Source organism: Chaetodon auriga, chromosome 6 (genome assembly GCF_051107435.1).
Source record: "Chaetodon auriga isolate fChaAug3 chromosome 6, fChaAug3.hap1, whole genome shotgun sequence".
Lineage (NCBI taxonomy): Eukaryota > Metazoa > Chordata > Actinopteri > Chaetodontiformes > Chaetodontidae > Chaetodon > Chaetodon auriga.
The window spans coordinates 7282822-7300260 of record NC_135079.1 but is presented as its reverse complement, the minus strand read 5'-3'; the positions used below and the strand labels follow the sequence as shown (position 1 = coordinate 7300260).

General features: G+C 42.7%; 1 protein-coding gene across 2 annotated transcripts in view; it reads left to right on the top strand.

Moving 5' to 3' along the window:
• Nucleotides 1-1735: 1735 nt before the first annotated feature.
• The window catches only part of tead4 (TEA domain transcription factor 4), a 39470-nt gene continuing 23766 nt past the window's right edge, over nucleotides 1736-17439 (top strand). For both annotated transcript variants that reach the window (XM_076733157.1, XM_076733156.1), the window contains exons 1-2: nucleotides 1736-1896; nucleotides 11905-12253. In XM_076733157.1, coding sequence (XP_076589272.1) covers nucleotides 12247-12253 — 7 coding nt within the window. In that variant the 5' untranslated portion in view covers nucleotides 1736-1896; nucleotides 11905-12246. The remainder of the gene's footprint in view (nucleotides 1897-11904; nucleotides 12254-17439) is intronic.

Here is a 17439-nt window from a genome sequence, read left to right as displayed (position 1 = left end):
GAATAATGTCTTAGTACATGGTTGGTTTTACTTACATGCGAATCTCAAATATTAAACACGTCTGCATGGTATGAAACACCTAAAACATCACTGGTGCAGCCAATTTCTTGTAGTGGACACATAATTAGTGAAAAGGAGATCACCTGTGCTTTAATTAAGCCAATTACAAATACACCTGTATCTGCATGTTGGCACTTTTGGAGAGTCACCGAATCACCTGCACCATGAAGACAAAGGAAGAATCCAAGCAGTTCAGAGAAGAGATGGTTGAAATGCACAAGTCAGTGACTGTCCACTGGAGGACAGTGAAACCAGTCATTAAGAAATGGAAAGGAGGCTGGAGCAGGCTGCTCTGGACTGTACAGACTTTCAGCAACCAGATAATGGAACTTTTTCCTGAGCAGGAAGCGTCTCCATCTCCGTCTGCCGATCTCACCACTGGTGAGTATGAAAAGCATCTTTTAGTGGATAAACGTGGTGTACTTGCGAGATGATTTAACAGTCAGTCCAATAACCAGCAGAAAGGTGGTGCAGTGCGTGGGGTCACTGTTCAAAACGGGTTCTTGCCAGTGAACCAGCACTGTCGTACCCACAGCATCCAGCGGAGGGCTCTGTTACCCACTTCATGTCACCCTGCATGCGTTGCCTCAGCAGAGTCCAAAGTTCAGAATCACATCTCAGACAATCAGGCCTCCACGCCTTTAATGACTTGCACAACATGCCCAAGTCCAACAGTATGACTGCTTTTGTCTCATGTGAAGTGAAAACTGGGACAGGAAAAGACTGTGACAGAGGGCATTCCCACCAAAACCCAAGGATTTAGTTTAACTTAGATTTAGCTTAAGATACATAAAATAAAACTTCAACTATATAAATATATTCTCCTCAACTACTAAAACACATGACAAGAGGCAGCAGGGATGTACTTCAAGAGGGTCGAAGAGTCTTTAAATTCTTCTATCATGTATAAATAACATGTGGCCGGTGGGATAAAGGAATTAGTGTTATGACACGAAGCCTGCAGAAAAATAAGTGTAACGCACTTAATTCCAGTGTTAAACATTATCTGCTGGGGGTTAAAGCGTACAGTCAAAGAAAATCAGATAAAATATGAACTCCTCTTATTGCTCATTAAGCAACAAAGCCTTAATCCAATATTGATTTTCAATAATAAGCAAAAAGTTGACCTCTCTTCCAAAATCATTCACATCAGTTTCCTTATTAAGTTCTCATCTGGGACAAAGTTGGATCGTTGTTCATTTTAAACTAAGATAAAGTTGAATAAACTTCATTCCCACAAGTAAAAAAAAAAGCCTAAAAAAGTCTGAGTGTGGACACAGTTTAACAGCATTGCCACACACACACACACACACACACACACACGCACGCTGCTGTGCACACCCATCGTAAGTCATACACAGGAGTGCTGTCATGTGTTTGTTGCTCCTCCTGAAGGCACTGACAGTTTCCTCAGCCTGCTCCAGTATTTTTTTATTCTGATGATATTTCCTTTGGACTCACCACCCTTTCCTTTTGCTTTCCTTTCCTTTCTGGAGCCCTCCTCCTCCTCCTCCTCCTCCTCCTCCTCTCCTCCCCTTCGTCATTGCGTGTTGACCGGTCAGACCTGCCTCCCTCACTCCCTCCCCTCCCCTCCCTCCCCTCCCTCTCTCCCTTGGTCTTTTTCTCTGGCTTTTTCCAGGCTTCATGTCATACCACGGCTAATTCCTGAAATTCCTGCCCTCCTCTCGCTTCAAACAAACGGCTTCAGGAAGGAGACGAGGCAGCAGAAAACAAAGGAAAAAAATAGAAAAAACCCTCAGTCACTGTTTATTTTATATATTAAAAAAAAATCTAATCCTGCTCCACCTGAGTGGCGGACAGACAGAGCCTCAGCAGGTAAGCTCCAACTGTTTAATCATTTTCTCTCAAAGTGCCGCTCTCACGTCAAGCCTTTCGCCGCGTCTTCTGCCGGAGCGTCAACTTTGCTGAATATTGTGGATGTGAACTCAGTGTTTCTCATCGCTTTCTGTCTCTGAATCAATCTCACTCACTGTCGGAGATAACATTCCTCAAATATTTGGCATTTCTGCGCTCGAATTCCGGCATTTTTCCCTTTAATTCCAGCGCTGGAGAGCGCGCGCCGCTGCGCTTCCTGCGCTGGAGCCGGAACTTTTTCTGCTGGTTTTTTTTTTTTTTTTTTTTTTTTTTCCGGACTAACGTCACAGCGGTGCGGTCAAACATTAGCGCCTGTCTGGGTGAAGTTTTCCACCGGGAAACTGAGATAATTCAAACGGTGTATTTATTAACTTGCATGTTTAATTCAGGGGAGTTTTCCTCTTCTATCAACAAGTGTGAGCGGACTGGAGGTGTGACTGCTGCTGCTGCCTGTGTGTTTCTCGGTCTGTGACATGGTTTAATTGCCTTTTTAGACAATTTTAAACACCTGGATTTTAATGACACGATATCATGAGTATTGGAACAGGTGTTCACATCATTTTACTTAAGAAAAAGTAAAAAAGGGCAGAATGTGAAAACAGTGTGTTGATGTTCTGCTTTCATCCAAGTCAAGTACTGAAAGTATCCAGATCCTTACGTAAAAGTAGAAATACCACAGTGTAAGAGTACTCATCACAAGTTCAAGGCATTGAAAGTGAAATAATATCAGTAAAGTGTACTTAAATTGTAAAAGTATTCAATATGCAGGCGACCGGTCTGTGTCAGTGATGTTATCATATTAGGCTGCTGTTTGATCCTTCTTTGATGGCTAAGCAGCCTTTTATTGTTGTAGCTAACTGAGTTTGAGCTGATCCCTGCTTCTCTAATCATGTGTTTTTAAAATGTTTAAACTGTCAAAAAGTGCAGTGAAAAGTAAATTTCCCTCTGAAATATAGTGAGATGGAAATATGAAGAAGGTAGAAAGGAAGAAAACTTCATCAGTACTTAAGTGTACTTTCCACCGCTTAGCACATACTGTATGTATCTGCAGAATGGCCCCTTCTTAAACATAATAGTATCATGTATGTATTGATTATTAGTTTTATTTATGTGTGTAAGGTGTAAGGTTATTTTGATATTGTAGTCGACTGAAGTGGAACAAATGTTAACCATCAACGCTGCAGTTCAGTGCATCATATTGTGTAAAATTTATCATGATTTAATTTCTAAATCTGAACGTACGGGTACGTCAGAACTGTCTCCTTAAGTAAACGCACTTACTTTCCACCCCTGGATGTCACATAGTACTGAGTACATACTGTTTGTTTTTGTTGAACATGGATGGTATCATGTGCTTTTGTCATGCAGTTTTTTAAAATAATGCACGTTACGCTGCTGTTAAACTGTTCTGAATGTAATCATCTGCTGCTACACTGCACATTGTGTTTATTCAGAGTGACGTACGATAAGTGCATCCAACTGCAGACCAAATAAAATAAAGACGCTGCAAGAGGTTTTGTTTCAGAGGGAAATATTGTACTTTTTACTGCACTACATTTGTTTTACAGCTGCATTTACAAGTTACTTTGTAGATCTAAACATAATCATCTCAGAAAACATGATGATTGTTAACTAGTTCGATGAACTTGACCTCCACCAGCGACTTTATCAAAATTCTGTTTACAGTGCTTTGCATCGTCAGCGATAATCCATTACTATAATAAATACCTATATAACAGAGTTGAGTCATTTTGCTGCTTTCTAATTTGTTTTTGATGCTTTAAGTTGATCTTGCTGATAATGAATCTGCGCTTTCACATAAATATGACTCAGAGTGCAGGATTTTTCCAATAGCAGAGTATTTTTACCTTGTGTTTCTGCTTCTAAAGCTCTGAATACTCCTTCCACCACTGGAAACGAGACAGAACAGATGATATGGGATGTCAGGGGAGTCTGAGTCTGTGAATGTACTTCATGCAGGTGTCTCCAAAAGCAGGGTTAGGATATTAGAAACCCCTTAGCTGTAAGAAAAATGTGTAAATTAGCTCTACCCTGCTGATGAACACTTGAATAAGCGTCTTGTAAAGATTGCTTTACAGTGAGCAACATTTCAGTAAGTGTATTTCATAATGTCCACTGAGAAGGCAGCTCAGATGTGTTGGAGAACAGAAACTTTCATCAATTGATGTGATCTTTATTTTATGAATTAATGGGTGACCAATCCAAATATTCAATTTATTATCAAAGACAAAGAAAACCAGCAAATTAGAGAAGCTGAAACCAGTGAATTTCACCCTTTTTTGCTAAAATGTTTTCATCAATCCACTCTTCACTTTTTTATTCACAGTATACTTTTAGATCTCGTGACAGATTCAACTCAACTTTACCAAATGTGCTTCTGAAATATGGTGTTCGATTATTATATATATTGTGCGACATGTCAACAGATCCTCTCCGCACTGCAGAGCTGAAAAGTCGGCGTGCGAGTGAATGTTGTCAGTCAGGGTTCGAGATGTCTAACACAGGGCTTGCCAGGCTTGTGTGTGTGTGTGTGTGTGTGTGTGTGATGGTGTCCTGCAGGGCAGCTGAGAGGAGTGTGTTTTCCAGAGGGGCAACAGGTGGAATGGAGCAGGGTGACAGCGTGTCGGGGGGGTAAAAAACACACCTGTCAAAGCCTCCTCTGAAGTGTCTGACAGCCAGAGGAGTTTGGGTTTTTTCCAGGCCTTGACCCTTTTGTTTTCAAGGCTTTGGGTTCACGATTGTCTCAGACAGATGAATTATATTGTAATGTGAACTTGTATTGTTTGCACTGCAGTAGCATTTGTGTGTGTGTGTGTGTGTGTGTGTGTGTGCATGTGGGGGTTGATGTGTGGGTGGATGTGACTGGGCCTGGAGGTGGATGTGTATGTGTTTGTGTGGGTGAATGAGTGGAACAAGTAACAAGGGAGTTAAAAAAAAAAAAAAGTATGAAAAGGTGTGTGAGCAAGCAGGAAAATTTGTGTTTCAACCTCGTGTGTGTGTTTGTGTGTCGAGTTGCCCTGAGACAGGTCCTCTCCACAGCGGAGGAGTTTTTTTTTTTTTTGCTGCGCTCATCCCACATAGCGATCATTCCTCCTCCGCTCGCACGAGAGAAACGGAATAATGCCTCAGATATGAGCCTTGTAGAACAAAGAGTTTCTGCCTCCCCTCCCTCCCCTCCCCTCCCCTCCCCTCCCTCCCCTCCCCTCCCCTCCCCTCCCTCCCCTCCTTTTCTACCAACAGCGCTGTGCACCCACAGCTCTGTCAGTGTGTGTGTGTGACTGTGCTGTCCATTGATTCCAGCCAGTCTGATGGATCTTTCTGTTGGATTATCTGGGGCTGATCTGATAGACCCTCTGTCCACTCTGGATGCCGTTAGATAAGGAGCTGGAGCTGTGGGCTTTGTGTAACAGTGACAAAAAATATTCACATTTCAGCTTGACATATTATCACCTTATAAAGTTGATATGTCAAACTTGTTAACGCCTGTTTGAGGATCCAGCAGGAACAGAGTAAAACTAGCATGTGTTTGAAGTTGTGTTTCTGCCCACCGGATGAAACTAATCTTCACTCTTCCTTTTAGTTCTGTTTAGGTCGCCACCAACTCCAGAGAGAAATATCTGGCTCTTTAGCAGCTCACTATGTTCACCAGCTGGATTAATGCAGCAACTGGTGGTTATTGTCATTATTGATTAAAGCACCAGTTTGAGCATTTAGTGGCATCTAGTGGTGAGGTTGCAGACTGCAGCCAACAGATTAACACTCACCTCCTCCTCCCCCGCTGCCTTCAGGGGCCGTAGAAACATGAAAGGACATCTCTGGAGACAGTGTTCGGTTTGTCCCTTCTGGGCTACTGTAGAAACATGGTGGAATCCGTGGAGGAGGACCCGCTAGCAAAAGCTAGCAAAAACACATTGATTCATATTTTCAGGTGATTACACATTAATGAAAACACACCTGTGAATATTAGATTTATTTATTCTGCCAGTAGATCCCCCAAAATCCTACACCTTGATCCTTTAATATGACACTTATTTTCTTGATTAATTGATTAGTCGTGTAGTTTATAAAATGTCAGAAAATAGTGAAAAATGTTTGAGAGCTTTTGTTAAAGACAAAAATAAAAAAAAATCAGGTTGGCTTTATTTTTTAATGCTCCAATATTGAAATCCACCTCTATCACATATAATTAATGTAGAGGTGAAATGATTAATGGACAAATCAACCGACAGAAAATTCTTTTTTTCAATAATTAATTGAGTTTGAGTAATCTTTGCTAAATTGTCAGTTTCTCAAGTTCCAGCTACTGAATCCCTGATTATTTGCTGCTTTTCTTTGTCGTATGTGATTAGAGGTTGAATATCTTTGAGTTTTGGACTGTTGGTTGGAAAAAAAAAACAAGCAATTTGCATCTGTCGCATTGGGCTTAAAGTAAAGTGTGATGGTGATTATTTACTGTGTTTAACGTTTTACAGACCAACTGATTAAATGAGACAATAATTGGCAGATTAATCAATAATGACAACAATCATTGGTTGCATCCCCACAGTCATGCTGTAGTGTTTGTGTGTGTGTAATACTTCGACTTTTCATATCATTATGTGCGCGTGTGTTTTGAAGGAGTTGTTTGCTCTTTGCATGTTCAAATGAACATGAGTCTCTGCAAAAGACTGGTGTGTGTGCGTGTGTCCGTGTGTGTGTGTACAGAGCCTGGAGACTCCCACTGGTGCAGCCCAGTGGGACTCGGTGCCAGAGAACATGTGCTCTCAGCAAAAACCCAACAAAACAAACCCGTTTGTCTCCACCAGCTCTCACTGCGACTTTCCATCGCATAGCCTGATCCCATACTGCTGCCTTAGTTTCAGACTGTTTCCTGCTTTTACATTCCCGGCCTGATTAGTGGAGATTGTGACCAGTTGAGTACACACACACACACACACACACACACACACACACACACACACTTGCCCAAACAGAAACATTCTCAGACAGACATACATACTACATACAATGCATAATTCGCAGCAAGTACTGTAGTATTCTGGAGTTTTCGAGCACTGCAGGCAAACACAAATCTACACAAATAATTAAGGTTTGTTCAACCTTAAATTTCAGTATTCCTCTTAACTATCGACCTGTTCTACTGCACACTCTGACCTTTGCAGTTCTTCCTATTGATTGCTGATAATCACAGTTGCCACCTTTTGGAATTTGGTCCCACTTAGATACAACAATTGTCTTGTTAAGTACCAAAAAACACAGAGTTTACAGCCAGGCTAGCAGCTCTGTGAGGCTACAGTGAGGCACTGTTGTGCAGCAGAAACGCTAACACGCAGATGCTCAGCAGACATAATGTTCACTTTTGTCAACAAATTAGTTAAGCATGTTAGCATGTTTATGTTTACTAATCAGCATTTAATACAAAGTACAACTGAGGCTTGTGGGAATGTCAAAAGTTTTGCAGGATCACTGAAATTATTACAGTTTTCATCCTGGGCAGCGACATGAATTTATCTGATTTCATGAAAATCTGTTCAATAGTTTTTGATGTTTCAATCCAATCAAAAACTCAAATCAACCTGTTTTGACACTAAAGGAAAAGTCAGGGCATCACCGCAGTCTGTAGAGTCCATCCTCTGAGGACCAAGAATGTCTGTTCAGTAGCTGTTCATATATTTTAGTCTGGACCAAAGTGCTGGACAGACAGACTGACATGGCCATCTGTAGAACTATGCTGTTAGCCTGGCTAAAATTATCAGAAAATATACGGTACCCTCACGCGGAGTCATGAGTTCAGGCCTCAGTGCCACTTGTCGCCTAGCTACCTGCCCACCTGGCTGGCACGGTGCGATGCAGGGCAAAGGTGAACAGCAGCTCAGCCACCTGCAGCTTCTTGTGGTGTTTGCCTCTGGTTTAGTGTGTATGTGTGTGTGTGTGTATTGCAGGGAGGGCTTTATTGTTTGACCGCTGCAGTGTGTGTGTATGTGTGTATGTGTGCGTGTGCGTGTGCGTGTGTGTGTGTGTGTGTGTGTGCGTGTGTGTGTGTGTCTTTCAGCCTTGCATATTCTGCGTTTAAGCATCTGTGGCTCATGAGTGATATGTGTGGGCCCCTCTTTGTTCATTTTCCCCTCATGATTTGATGCCATGAGTGTGTTTGTCTCAGCTGGTCAGTGTGTGTGTGTGTGTGTGTATGTGTGTGTGTGTGTGTGTGTGTGTGTGTGTGTTTATGCATGCAGACGTGTTAAGGGGTGGAGGGCAGTTGGGGGGGTTACGTGGCCCCCTGACCGCAGCACCAGCTGGGGGATTATCCTGTTGAGCTGATCCAGGGAAGAGGGGCCTCGCTGGGGATGGATGGATGAGGGACTGGGCTGGATGGGTGAGGGAGGGAGAGAGAGGTGATGGGGGAGTAGGTGGAGGGGGGTTGTTTTAAGGCCTGGCTTAGGTTAATTAACCTCCTGGACACTTTGACTGAGGCACAGAGCAGCACACTAATGGTTTATGGCCTCCACGGATCTCACAGTGACCTACAGCGGCCCTGAGCTGGAGCTGCAGTCACTTTAAAATCAGTTACAAAAACGGTGGAAATGTCAAATTTGAGTCATGTTTTGCGATTTATTTCAGAAAGTTTAGATTTGTAATGAAGCCATTGGCTCACTGTCGCGTCGCTGGTCGGCTCGTGATCAAGATTAGGGAAGATTACTGGATTGTGCACCAGAAAGATTGTGAACTAATTTGAGTTTTTAGGGGCGTAGTGTAATTCAGAGAAGTTGTGTTCACAGAAGGAAACCTGTTACACGTTGTCTATTGAATTTAGTCGAGTTGATTTAAATGATCTGCTTCTCTAATTTGATTTTTCATGTTTTCAGTCATTTGTGTTGGTTCTCTTCATGGCAGATGTCCGAGATCTGCACTAAAACTGTAAAAAATATGCAGTAACATCACAGCAGGTGTCGTTCTACCAGGCTGAATGTATGCATATATTTGTTTTTTAAACATAAGCTGCAAATGCAGTCAGTTAATAAAAGCTTCACAGCCTCTCAAGAGACGACCTGTTAACTAGTTGATTGTGAACAATGTCGCACTCACTTTAGTGTGTCTGAACTCTGTGTGACCCTAAAACAAAATCTGAACTGTCAAAGGTTCGACTGCTGTTTTCATATTGTGCAGCAGTCAATAGAGAGTATTTCCAGGGCTGCTACTCAGTTATTCTCATTATTGATTAACCTGTCAATCATTTTTTTTAATTAACTGATCGGTCATGTTGGCTATAAAATGTCTGAGAATACAGAGAAGTGTCCTTCACAATCTTAGAGTCCAACTTTTGTTTGTCATTTTTCACTTTGGTGAAGTTTTCAAATGTTTTTGTCTAACAGATGGTCCAAAACCCCAAAGATATTCAATTTAATAAACCAAAGGAATCCAGCCAAGACTCGGAATTCAGCAGTATTTTTGCTCAGAATTACAAAAAATAACAATCAATCAGAACAGTTTCTGATTTATTTTTCTGTTCATCAACTAATCAATCAATAATTTTAAGCTTTAAATATTCCCACTTTATTGAACAGTGAGACCAGTAATCAGCTCCTCTACTTTGGGGCCACAGCTAAAAAAACATTTCCATGATTGAATCTTTTTAATTTATCATTCATGGTATAAAGTATCACAAATTCAGTCCAAGGTGATGTTTTCACAACGCTTATTTTGTTCAAGTAACCTTCTGATGGATATGATGGGAAACAGAAAAGCAGGAGTCCTCACATTTTTAGAGAAGTGGAACCAACAAATCTTCTCCATGAAGGACTGAAATGATTGACGGATCCATTTAGTTGATTGATAAATGTGTTTACCAGTTAACTGTGTCAGTGCTACATTAGTTTGCTCGTGTGTTGTGTTGTGATTGTTACCCACTAACACTGGCAGGAAATATGAGATGGTGATGACTTTAATCCATAAATACTTAAAATTACTTGCTACTTGTACTTAATGCTACCATCTCTGATATCGGCCTTCAAGCGCTCATATCAGTCATACATATCATGCACGTCTGTGGAGACTGTGGAGTTTGTTCCGTCTGCTCTCGAAGTATTTCTGCCTGTCTGTTAGTGTGTTGGTGTTTTGTTTGTGTGGGCATGAGCTTATTTTATCACTCTGTGCTTCCACGTCTACGTCTGTTTATACACCTTTGTGTGTGTCTGTGTGTGTGTGTGTGTGTGTGTGTGTGTGTGTGGGTGAGAGAAAGAGATGGAGATAATGGCCGCCTGGCCGGACACTTTACAGGAAGTGTTGTGGAACATCAGCGGGCTCAGAGGAAGGGCGAGGGGGGGAGCTGGACTGGCTTGAGTCTTACTCACCCTTAGACCCCCCTGCGCTGCCTCCACACGTAACACACACACTCATGTTTGGGATTATATCTGACGTAACGGTCACTGATTTTCTTTTTGTGGCCCTAAATGGACACGGAGGCCTCTCGGTTTCACGGTGGCAGGAAAATGGTCGATGACGAACACAGAGCTCTGCTCGCGTTGACTCATGTGTTTGTGAGTTCTTTCTTCAACGCGTCTTACCATCCGTTTCCATTTTTCTCCTGAGCGTCCGCCGAGAGGAAGAGGTGGAGCCGATGTCTGTGTCATGCACTCCACCCAAATGTATAAGCACTGTGCACACATCCTAAACACACCGGCGTGCGGAGAAAACAGGATATGAATCTGCTTGGAGACATTTTGCACGCTGAACATCCCCATGCTGCCATTTTTTTTTTTTTTAAAGAGCCAATGGAATGTGAAGTTAATCATTTTAATTAGTCAGCTGCTTATTGTAATGCTCCCCCACCCAAAAATGATGCACAAACACACTGATCAGACTCTCAGCTGAGGATCTTAAGTCAAATAAAGGAGTCAGCTGTGGTGCTGATGAAGAAATGGGCAACCTGAAAAGCCCCCTGGCCTTAATATCCTGGCGTGATCCTCCCTGGCATGTGTGTCTAAGGACGGTGATCCCACTTTAATGCGTCTCCTCATTTGTTGACTCGAGGCCCGTCCCGCTCCTGCTCTTGTCTCAACACAAGGTGCCATTTCATTTGTTTTCTCTAACTTGTTTAATGCTCTTTCCAAGTCTGGATTAGCAGCTGTGGGGTGACAGCGATCGTGTACTTCAGTCTGCCATGTGCTTCAGATGACTGTCTTAACAGATGTAATAATGTCACCTGCTCTCTGACATTTATTTTACAAGCTTTATGGTAAAAAAAAAAAAAAAAAAAAAAAAGTTTTCATTTTAATGTGATAGATTAGATCTGCAATGTTTGGACCCCCTGAGCTCGAGACCCTGTCAAACACCATTGAAGAAACTCTGAAGGGCTGAAAAACTTACTCCTGTACAGTTGACTTTTTGTGGGTGAATCATAAGATTCTACGAAAATTGTTATGAAAAAACAAATTTTATGAACAAATGTTTTTGTGGGTTTCAGCTCCTCCAATGTGAGAGTTTGCTGTTCTTCTCTGGCGTATTTCATTGTTGACTGTTATCTTTTGGGTGCACAAAACATGCAATCTGAAGACATCTTCTTTGGTTATGGCTTGGTAATTTTCTGCCATTTTTATTTATATTTTAAACAATTCATTGATTGATCAAAAAAAAAGAAGAGAGATTAATTGATAATGACAAGTAACCAAATGCTTGTTTAAGTTGTGTGTCTCTTCTTTTTCCTGTATCTTGTAAAGTTTGCTTGAATAAGTTTCAAAACCACAAATTTTTTCCACATGATATCAGCTGACTTTATTCCTTTTCAAACTCAATTATGTAGCGCATTAATAAACAGTGTAACTCTTGTCAGAGAGATAGAAGAAATCTTTACGGTTTGAGCAGTGTTTGAAATCCTTGGAAATGTTTCTTGGATAAATTTAGATTTGAAAAACTCTTGATGTTCACTTCATCATCCTTTTCTTGCTTTCCCAGTACTGCCAGGCCACATCCAGACCATCATCGTCACGTCTGTGGATTTCATACAGGCAGGCTCACTCCTTGGGGCGTCCTCCCCTTCGCCTCATCTCCCCCAGCCCAGACCCTCCACCCCCTGCTCTGTGGTCCCCTTTCCGTCGTCCCACCACGTCTGCGGAGTGGGTGCCGGCTCCCTCCCCCAGGGGTGGGAGCGAGGAGCTGGGGGACGCCCTCGACAAACCCCTGGAGAATGATGCGGAGGGTGTGTGGAGCCCGGACATCGAGCAGAGCTTCCAGGAGGCCCTGGCCATCTACCCACCCTGTGGCCGCAGGAAGATCATCCTCTCTGATGAGGGCAAGATGTACGGTACGCCCACCTTTATGGTCATACTATCCGTGTGCATTCGTTCTTCTTGAATGGGATGATAATCCTGAGGATCAGCTCATGTGCAGGAGGATAGTCAGGAAGTCAGTCTATAATATTGTCCCTTAACATGTCCATTAAGTGTTTTATACTGAAAAAACACAAATTAGCCATTTATTTTTTATGCATGCAACTTTTATTCAATCACTTCGTCCTGCTGTTCCTTCCTGGCCTGCATGACGTCATGATGGCAAACAGTTGCCATGTGGGACTGCAGGTCAGATGCTGTATTTAGCTCTTCATTTTGCTGACAATAGATCTGAATCCATCTGACAGCAGCTGATTCTTTTGCATGAGGCAAAGGTGCATTTAGCAGAGCAGCAGACAGACAACAGATGATACCTCAGAATATCATATTTGGGTGTTAACAATAAGCTGCAGTCAAGGAAAAAACAGATGACAACATGCAAAACAAAATATTCAGCCAAGAAATTACAAATGTTTGTAACTGCATGTTTTTAAACATTATAAACCTTAAAGGCATTTATTATTTCTGTGAGTTTACTGTTTAAAAGTTTTAAAATGGCATTAAATTTGGTGCAGGTTGCATAATGACTTACTTTCACAAATTTTAGGACTTAATTGGGACATGTTAGGACATCGTAGACAAAGCTTGACTTATTTGTGACTTGCCAAACAACGAGGATGAAGGAATCTCTGTGACAACGGAGGCAGGATGTGCAGTGATGAAATCCAGAGCACATGGTTGTAGTATTTTTTGTGGAATCAGTGCAATCAGAGGATCTGAAATGAATCCATGTAAATGTTCCACATAGAGTTCAAGCTTTGTGAACTTAAACTAAGCTTACTGTCCCGTTAGCCACCAAGCTAAGCTAATGTGTTTGCGAACTGATCAAGTTTGCCAGTTTGGAGAGCTTCATGTTCCCTCTTCAAAGAACTTTTTATTGAGTGAAATATTGTACAATCGTGAACAAAATGCTGGAGGGAAGTTAAGAGAGAAAATAGAAGCTCCAGGAGCTATTGTGACTGATGAGCACCAGCCTGACCGGTTAGCCCTACGAGTAGTCACTTAGTGTCGGACAAAAGTCACTTTGTGATGTGACGAGCCATACTGTATAAGAGCTTGTTAATTAAGTGCAGCAAAGGTGCCTGCAGTTCATCAGCTACGAGTCTGTCAAATCTGTCGTTTTCTGACCTCTGGTATTTACCTCATTATCGTGTTGTTTTCCTTAATGCACTTACATTTTGCTGTATAATTACATTAGGCAAATATTGAACTCAGTGTCATCATTTGCTGCAAAAAATTGATCGTGTTAACTAAACAAGCTGTTTTGAAGAGAAAAGTGAAGGAATGACAATAACTAGCCTCTCCTGCTGCTTTTGAATCTGTAGATATATGGCTCTGTAGAGAGGAATGTGATTAGGTTTGGCACTGAAGATTTCACTGACATGTAAATGAGACGTGGGGTGAAATGTATATTTTAATGTGCTTTAGTGAAAGGAAGCTATGAGCTGTGAACCTCTCCTCATACGAACACATCTGCAGTATTGTCGGGCTGAAACAGAGAGACATTTGTTTCATTTAGTTTCTCCAACACACATGCTCGTGTTCACCACCACTCGTGTTCATGTTTCACATCACTCCTGTTTCCTGCACAGCTGTCAGCTCCACCTGGTCCCACAGTGTACAGTTTGATGGCATGATGTGTCAGAAACAGGCGCACACACTCATTCTTCTGCACATACATGCACAGTATGCCTCTCATGCAGACTTCAGTTTGTTCATCCATTCAGAAAAATGTCTCCACCTGAAAGCTGCATTTCTATCCAGGAGCTACAACAATGACAAATGACTGAAAAATAAAGCATTAAACATCACTAACACACAGCCGGTCATTTGGGCTAGACCTTTGTCCCATTGTATTTCTGGCAGTGATAGTGGAGAGACCTTTACAGCATTCCTGTTACCAAAATTAGCCCCAAATCACTCACCCCAAACAGGTTCAGAGGAGCGGGGATAATTCTCACTTCCTACCCAGGGTACACTGCCTGTGTTTAAATAGCACAGATGCTAACTTTGTATGTTGTTTCCTCAGGTAAATATCAGAAGTTTTGCAGGAGTTTTCCAGGAGTTTGCTAACTGTAGCTTAACCAATATCACGTTTTTAATGCTATTAAGCCACAGATCATGCACTCAGATGATTTTCACTCAACTTTAAATAATGATTTGAGGTTTGAAGCAGCAAAATTACATTACTGCAGGTCTTTCCTCAGTGAATCTTTAGGTAAAATCATTGCCAAGCAAATGTCAGGAAGTTGAGGTGACATTCCTCCACGGCATCTTGCTGAAAGATGTCTGGTAGCAGATGGTTTGGCCACAGTATGCCCTCCTGCCTGAGTGTTTGATAATGGATCTGGTTGGTGGAAAATAGGCGGATGGAGTAGATGTAGTGGTGCCATCAGACAGCCTCTGTCATCGCCTTGTTCTGTCACTGTGCCAGACAGCTCCTTTAACTGTTAGCTTTGCCTAGCCTAGCTTAGCCACGTATTGAGGTCATGGCCATCTTCTGATCAACACTTAAACCCTTATAAAGCCTGTAATAATAGTTGGAGGGGGGCAGAGGAGAGAGGGGCAGGTGGCTCATTCTGTGTCACGGGGATGATGGGGGGGGGGGGCTGGATGGGCAAAGGTGGTGATGGCGGGGTTTTTGGCAAGGCAGGCACTGAGGTGCCCCTTCCTCCCTGTGGGGGTCAGGGGCAGGTGATGCGCGCCAGGGAGCGCGTTGGCCCGCCAGGAATGGCATGTGCACTCGGGAGCCCGGGGGTTCAAGGCAGCTCGGCTGTAACCCTAAACCAGAATAGACGTTTACCCTTTGAGCGCCTGGGGGGGAGGAGGACGGGTGGACAAATAAACACCAAGGTGGGCAGTGGTGTCTTGCATGGCCTCGGGGCTCAGCAGAACTGTCTCACACCTGTCCTCGGTGTGTGTGTGTGTGTGTGTGTGTGTGTGTATTTCGGAGAAGGCTGGTAGTTGTGTCTTTGTGCTTACCACCTCTGCTCCCTGCTATTTCTGTGATTTACCTCCCTCTTATCTCTTTGTCTCAGACTCCCTGTTTCTCTTTGTCCTTTACGAACACCTTCTTCTCCCTCCTGTCAGTCCGTCCGTCTGCCTTTCAGTTCACCTCCAGCTGCTCTGAGTTCAGCCCGACGGCCCTGCGGCAAATCCTGATTTATGACTCGAGATATGAGGCAAGGCTGAGCCTGTGCGTGGCCCGCTGTGCCCCCATTGCCCCTAAACAGCCCAACCAGCCCTTCCCTTCCAGCACCCAGCAGCTCCCCTGTCCTCCCCTTTTATCACCATCCCTGAGGTCACAAGTGGCCAACAACTCAAGTCATTCAAGCGACCACAATCAATGCAAAGCCACTTTGAAGGTCTTTAGTGTTGTTAATGTTGTTAAAGCGCTGATGGGTGGTCTTAAATCAGGTAGCAAATCAAATATCAGCCAAGAATATCTTTAATGGCATACATGAAATGGTGAAGTGATGACTTGCTGGTTTTAGAAATGTTATTTAGTCTTCCTGCATGGGCTAAATATGGCTACATAGACAAAACAAACTAGCAGAATAACTGTCTGTTGGCCAAGAGCGACATACTCCGAATTTTAGGTTGAATTCCCCTCTGAGGAATGAATGCCATTCTTTGCTAAACAATATGATATTGAGTCTCCGAGCAGTGAAACAGAGGGAATGTGTGCTTCCATCCATTGTAAATTCCTAAATTGAATGGAATGTTTTTACCCCATATTCTGCGTACATTCACTACATTTTCTTCCCATAATGCTGTACATAGCTCTAGCCCTCGCGCCCATTACTCAACAGACCTATTAGCGCGCTTATTAGGGACGGTGTCACGGATATTGTGGCAGTTATGTGCTGCAGCAGTAATTCGACGTGCATCTGCCAAGGAAAACATTTCCTGCCTTGTGTGGCTCTCAGCAAGAGACGTGCCCTGTGGTCTGACCGAAGGCCTCATGCTGCAATAATGGAAAAACAGTCCCAAACTTGTAGTGCAGTGGAAACGAATGTGCTGACAGCTCTCGCTAGAGGAATGTGGCACTGGAAATATGATTATCTTCCCTCTTTATTTACTGTCATATAGCTGCCACATTAATTTATGGTTATGCTTTTGCAGATGTAATTGTTTTATTTTATGACGTGTTTTCACTCGTTTTTATTCCGCAGCGTTAAATCTTGCATCACATCATGTTTTATGCAGCTGTTTGGTTTCGTCACACTTGATTTCCTGACATCTGTGAGAGGACCACTTTTCTCACATTTTGATGGATCCTGCTTCCCGTGGAGGGGGGAGGGGGGATGCTGCATTAGTGTAGTGGATAAAGTCAACGGTTTCCCTCAGTAGTCGCATATTTTTCTGTCAGTTCAGAACAAAGAATACCCGCACGATGAATTACGCTCGTACTAAGTTTCGCTTGTGCAACATGGCGAGCCTTTGTGGGTTTTTGTCAGGCGATGCAAATATGTTTTCATCTCAAGTCATTCTCATTAAGAATGTGATGTAAAGGTCAGGGAACAGCGAGTCCTCACCCGGGTACAAACTTTGGCGCTAAAGTGAGAGATTCAGCAGTGACCTTGATCTGTTGACCTTTGAAGAAGCCTCTGGGGCCCGTGGCGTCCTTTTGTTAACCATGCCGCAGTTGCCTGCCTGAAGACGTGCACGTCTGTATTATGTTTAGCTAATGCTGCAATATGGAAGGGATGAATAGGGACGGGAAGATTTTCTCATATGGATGTACACTGAGTTGTCAGTTTATTTATTAATGCAGTCTGATACAACAGTCCTGAAATAAATCCTTCCTTCATGAAGGTTATTAATGTTCAGCTTTCGTTGAAACTGTTTGAGATTCTCCAGAGTGATCAGAAAGCTGAAAAAAGACATTTTAACCTTCATGAAGGTCGGATTTATTGCAGAATTGTTGAATTAGAATTTAATTAGATGTACCTGAGTGTATGCTCTGCATTAGCTTCTATAATGTTTACACAGCAGGAAGTGTTTAAAACATGGTGCTTATTGGTAAATGGACTGCATTTATATAGCACTTTTTTAGCCTCAAAGTGCTCACAACACATGCCATTCACACACCGCTGAC